Raw genomic sequence first — 6,547 nt, 5'->3', positions numbered from 1 at the left:
TTGCACTCCTCAAGAATCAGCTGATCCTCGAAGGCCACGATAAGCAGTTCCTTCTGACGCGACTTGATCAGATGATTAAGAAAACGACGGAGGAGGAGGAAGCAGCTCGGTCTTCGCGGAGCACAGAGGAAGAGACAGGTCACAGTAACGACCAGACTCTAGAGGCCTAAGGTTGCATCTAGGTAGCTGGTTTTCATTCTAACAAGCAGATATCCAGATATTTGCATACATATACGTGCACACATAAACACAGCCACACACTTGTGCACACATATATGCACATTGATACATAGATTAATGATGCAGGGGGTAAGATAGTGTGTCACATTTAATTCCCTAATTCCAGCAAGTGGGGAGTGGGAAAACAGGTCTTTGGAAGACATCAACACGGGTCAAGGATACGCGGTCAAGGCCCCATTTGCAATATACGTGTATATAACCATGAAAAATTTTGCATCTAATTTAATGGACGAGAAAGTCAGTAGAACTGGATGGTTATATTTATTTATTATCATCAACTTTTTTTTATTTTTTTTAATCAGGGTTTTATTGCTCAGTAGATACTGATCTTCGTTGTTGTTGTTGTTATGTCATTTATTTATCTTTAATTATTTTTCAGTCATGAATTTACATTTGCATTAATTTAGGCAGGTGTAAGATTGTGATGGTTGTGATACAAACCCATTTCCATGGCAGACTTGCATTATCAACAGACAAAAATTTGGAGAATAGTTGAGTACAATTGTTTTATGTCACACTTGCATTACTCTTCTGAGTTTGTATATGTTGTGTTACTTCTCAGGTAGATCTGTTATGTTCTGATATTTCTTTTGTTGGTATCAGGACGTCTTAAACATTTTAAACATTTTCACAAAGCAATGATTTTGCTGTTTGTATTTTTGATTTCACAAATATGGCTGTTACCCGGGATTTTAGGAAGTTAACTCTTTTTCAAAGTCAAACTACTGTAAATGTATTTACTCCCATGGTTTGGCAAAAGTCGCTGTAACTTGAATTTTTTTCAATTTGGGAAGAAAAAGGTGAAATTCAGAGATTTAGACTTAATTGTAAATGGAGTTGTTAAACGTAATTTACAGAAGGGTTGTGTAATTTTTATTTCATGTTCTTGTGATACATACAGATTTTCTATTATCAGTGAGAGCTTATATACTTAAGCCTGCGAGAACAGCATTCTTTAATTGCAATAAAAGTTGCAAAAATCGGCCAGTGGGCTATTCCTGAGATTGTGAGAAGGTTGAATAGTAGTTTTATTCATTATTTAGATAAGAATCATATGGTTTTGAAGTTATCGAAAAGAGATGAATTTATGTAATTGTCTTTCAGTTCAACAAGTTGATGGGCTTTTGTTGGTATAAAGGTGTATTGAATATATGGAAGAAGTATTAAGGTAGAGATTAAACTATACTTTAAATTCTAGCTTCCAGCTTTATGATCATGGTCATGACTCATAGAAAAAGTTTCCCAAATCCTTAAAAGACAAGAAAGAGCTTTATTACTGCAAGTAGCTGTTTAGAAGTCTTGCTTTAAAAAAACAAAAGACAAAAAACTCCATTCTAAGTAATCAGAATTTCACTGTGGATGTTTTCATCTTTCCGAATCAAAGTAGCTCACCACCAGTGTCCATGCTGTCAGTGATACTGAGACAATAAGAAGTGTTAGTCATATGTAGAGCATCTCATGTCAGAATATTTCAGTAATTGTAGCAAGTGAAAGACTGCAGCACACAATGATTCAATGCCTTTATACAGTAGATTTGTTTTTTCATGTTTGCTGAAATTTACCTAAATGTGTATATACAATATATGGTATTTCTAAGCTCCAGTAGTGTTGCAAACCATATTTAAACTACTCAGGCTGAGTGTGAGGTTTTTGTAACATTTCCTCATTCCACTAAAATTAGTATGCAACAGTCGTTGAAACTCGAACGTCATCAGTATGCATAGTAACTTCTAGTTTCAGTCTGTACATAAAGGCAGGAGAAACATATTTTCTTAGATATCAAAATATATAATAAGTATCCATTTCACAGAATGGCAGGGGAGGTAGAAGTGTAAATTTGCTCTTCGGGTATACTGGCCCCTCTTACGTCCCACCCGTTTCTGGGAGTGGGCGGCAAAGTTCAAGCAGTGAGCGACTTGCTGCTGTTCACAAACTAAAGTTACTGTGCGTGCAGTTTACCAACATGTAATGCAGGGCTTGGGGATTTTAGAAGAGTATGTGTCTCTGTTCCAAAGAATGTAAATGGTAGTCCTAAAGAACTCGTATATCCCTGACCAGGCACGGAATAGAGGAGATTCGCTTCAATCCGAGTCTAAGTATCTTTCCCTCAGCACAAGTATTAGATATGGTACTTAATTCTAATTTTGTAGTAAGTGATATTTTCCAAAGCGATGTACAGTAGAGCCCAGTAATCAGTGCCAATATTAGTAAATATAAGATCCTATCTATGAACTCAACACCACTATGAATATTACCTATATGGAAAGAACGCACCTCTCGCTAAGTTAGAAATAATAGGCAAAAGTTGAGTTTGTAAATGTAAAGACTTGTTAATTTGGAAAAGTGGTGTTTAATTGCACCAATGGTTGATTTTTTTTTGTCTTTGTTTTAATATGAAGCCCAATTTTGAACAAAATATTTATATACATACATATAAATAGGTACGTCAAGTCACATAGAAACCATCGTCTTTGTGCTTTTTGTTTTGATGAGAACCAACCCATATTCTCAGTCTATAGGGTCTTGCACAAACACCAATAGCTGGCAGAATAGCTGAAGAGCATCATTCCACTCAATATTAATAGTTTTAGTCAGAACACATAGCGTAGAGGATAATTTCCGTCAACCTGTTGAAAAGGGGAAGAGCTCAATTGAAATTAAATATGGAGAGTTGTAATTTCATCTACAATTCTACAGGTAGCTCCCTCTTTCAGTCTACTGCCTGCATATTGCCTTTGGAATATTAACGGTGAGAATTGATGTTATACAGGTATGATAAAAACAAGTAAATTACCTTATTTGTGGTAAGTGGATGATTTTTGTGGTGCTCAGCTGTCAGTTATAAAAAAAAAAAATTATCTGATGTAGCATACATGAATTGATTTACTCGATATAGTAGTCAGAAAATAAAAAAAGGTATTCATGTCAACAGGATTAATGCTTGAGGCAGGCAAGCAAGCAAGCCTCACCACAAAAGGCTACCAACCACATGTTCATAGTTACAAGTTTCAGGTTTGTAAACACTGCCAATAGTGAGAAAGTGAAGATAGAAGAGGCATTAGCATAGGTGCGTGGACCGGTTCATGGTTATAGGAAGTCTAGATGCATGGAATGGGAGGCTGAGTTTGATGTCTATAGGACACTGTTCTTTGGAAATGATTATTTTCTATACCGACACACATTCCCTCTTTTAATTCATTGTTATTACCAAAAAACAGGCCAGTTCAAGCAGTTGATTCTATATAATATGATTTATTTAAGAAAACATGTAGTCTTTTAAGAAGCTGATACTGTTACAAAAAGGCATAACGAAATGCCGTTTCCACTGGTGTCTCGGAACGTGAGCTGATTCTTAGTAAGGCCCGAGGTAGATCTTGCAGGCAATGACAACGATAACCGTAGAGTTCTGTGATACCCCGAAATCATGATGAATATGGTCCGTGCAAGAGGAAGAGTTTGCAAGAAATGAGAATCTCTGTTGCACCTTATTTATTTTCAGCTTTAAGCTTGGACATATTATTAAGCATAGTAGGAGGCAAGTATGCTCCAAATACATGGAGGAAGAAGTAGAGATATGTATGGAGTATCAACAAGAGGTATTCTCAAAGGTTGGCATTTGTTTTTGAGTGTTTTTTTGATTAATTTACTCATCTGTGATATTTTTTCACTTTATGTAATTCAAGGCAGTATTATGTTGATCATTTCCATAAAGGACTAAGATTTTGGTTACAAGCATCATGATTATCTCATATAAGAAAGGTGTTCGAGGTTGAAAGCCTATGTTGACGTTCCTCGCTGGAGTGTTTCTTTTTTATCCGAAGATAACAAATAATGTGTGTCTGTGTGTGTGTTTGCATGAATATTTGTGAATGTGTAAGGCTACTCTGGTTTGCTTTGGCATGAGAATGGGAAAGCAGTGGTTGATATTGTAACCGTATGTGGAAGAGGTCAAGAGTTTATGTGGAAAGCACTTAGGGGTTATGTTGTTGGATAGGGCAAAAAAAAAGACAAATAATTTATTTTGATTGCAACAATAGTACTTTGAGAATCTCCTAAAAGCCAGTTTTATGTGTCTTTTACATACTCTTTTAGTACGGATTGACCCTCGATTGAATTAGAATATTCTTGACCTCCTCGTGATTAAAGGGACAAAAGGAATAATAGTCCTTTGTGAATGTACACATTTGATATACTTGTAATATATAAATATATATATAAACTAGTGTGTCCAGTACACAGTTATGAGCTATCTGTTGTCTAAAATTTAAAAGTTTAAAAAGGTATATATGAATCTCAATAGTAAGGTTATATAGATATAAGTTTCTCTTATATTTGTTACCCAGTAACACTGTTGAGCTCTTACTTATATTAGGTGAATGTGTTCTAGCTTGTAATTTTAGATCATCATCTACTTGTGATAGATTTCGTTATGTAATTATATTGAATGAAGAAGACATATTAATTACTTATAGGTAGTAGCTTTATGATTTTGAATTTACTCCTCGTAAGAGAATTCCCCGAAGGTTTTAACCCATGGAATATAGTTTTCTTCTCGGGGTTCAGCAAAGTTCTTTCATATTGGTGGGTCAGTTTTTGTATTATCTTGCATATAATTTCAAGCATAGCAGTGGAAAATGTTGCTGTCTACACTAATCCCTTTCATGTAGTATAAATGGATTTCCCACTGAATTCTCGCGGAGAGTTCTGGGTTGAGTGAATGTTTTTTCAAATGTGAAAATGAGAGGGAAGACTGTGTGGGAAAACTAATGTAACTTGTAATCACATTACAGATACTAGACCGTTGTGTTTGTGTATGTACAGTCAGCCCTCCATATCCACGAATTTAATCAACTGGGGATTGATGGTGAATTAATAAATGTATAAGTTAAAAAAAAATAAAAATAAAAGCATGACATGTCAAGCTGAATCCACATGAATAAAAAGACATACCCCATCTTTAGCCTCCCAATTTTACAGATCCTCAGTCTCTCTCCAGCACTTGTTGCTGTAATTAATGTATATTTTCTCTATTTATAATTAGAAAAAAATATATAGTTTTTTCTTCTTTTTGCTTTTTTTTTTTTTTTTTTTTCAAATCACTAAATGAAAGCAATGTAATTATCGAAAGAAGGAAAATATTAGTGTTGCTTATGTGTGCTGTGTAGTTAGGGCTACAGTGCTTGTGTCTATACAGAATATATTCACCTTATTTTTGTCATCATGATTACCTCCTAAACAATACAATGTAATAACTCTTTCCATTGCATGAGTTACTATAAGTAGACTGGAGGCGATTTCAAGTACACAGGAGGCTGTCTGAAGGTTATTTGCCAAAGCTACTACATTTTTATACGAGACTTGAGCATCTGTGAAGGATCTGGAATCAATCCCTCGCGGATACCGAGGGCCAACTGTATCATGTTCCCTTTTTTCAGGTGATTTTTGTATACACTTAAGCATGCATATTGATTGTAAAAAGACTAGATGACATGACCAGATGGAATGTTAGTAAATATTTGCACTGCTTGCCAGTAAATAAGTATGTTCTTTCATTTAATGTTCCACCATTTTTAAAGAAATAATCGGATAGTGGATGTTTGTTTTTTATTTTGTGTGATGGTATTGTTTTTAAATTCAAATATTAATGATTTTACTGTAAGGATGAACACTGATTTTACAGTAAATTATTATTATTATTTTTTTAGGTTTAAAAAGTTCTCTCAAGGAGTCATTTATACAAGGTTGTTAATACAGTATTGCTTTTTTTTTAATTGTCTAATTTATCGGTTCATTCCCGAACCAAATATTTATTCTCGCGTTATATTTTTCCCATTTGTGCCAAACTTCCGTTCATTGTTATTGGTAGGTTTTCTGTAATACATTTCACCTTGATGTATGTATCCCTTATAGACCTCAGTTTTCACTCATCAGAGCCGTTTACCAGTTATAATTCATGTTTCTCCATGTGGAATTGCAACATATCATTATCACAGCATATTCGTTCTTATGGTTCGTCTTGGCAGAATGTTTTTATGTATATAGTGTCTTTGTTATTATGTTTGTTTTATTACTATAGTTTATAAACCAAATTGTGATGATGATGGTCAGACATGATTATGGGGAATGGATAAATAGTGGATTTCCTGGTAATCTCACACATAATCAACAGAGTTGGAAACTGCATTGTGTTTTATGCTTCCCATGTACCTATACTGTTTTTTAGACTGTATGAATTTCTATTTGTATTGTGAGAATCCTAAGTCAATTGTGTTTTATATACGTCCATAAATAAATTTTTGAAGTTTGA

At 34.4% G+C, this 6,547-nt stretch overlaps 1 protein-coding gene across 1 annotated transcript in view; it reads left to right on the top strand.

Moving 5' to 3' along the window:
* The window catches only part of LOC122258539 (transmembrane channel-like protein 7), a 35,700-nt gene extending 29,153 nt beyond the window's left edge, over window positions 1-6,547 (top strand). Inside the window, exon 13 of the mRNA XM_086532187.1 lies at window positions 1-6,547. This exon is cut by the window's left edge and continues 129 nt beyond it. Within this exon, the coding sequence (XP_086388313.1) occupies window positions 1-170 (170 nt within the window). The 3' untranslated portion in view covers window positions 171-6,547.

This window comes from Penaeus japonicus, unplaced genomic scaffold (assembly GCF_977035675.1).
Source record: "Penaeus japonicus unplaced genomic scaffold, GWHDUDI00000001_assembly GWHDUDI00000037, whole genome shotgun sequence".
NCBI classification, from domain to species: Eukaryota; Metazoa; Arthropoda; class Malacostraca; order Decapoda; family Penaeidae; genus Penaeus; species Penaeus japonicus.
Note: the sequence above shows the minus strand (reverse complement) of the source record. Positions and strands in the feature narration are given on the sequence as shown.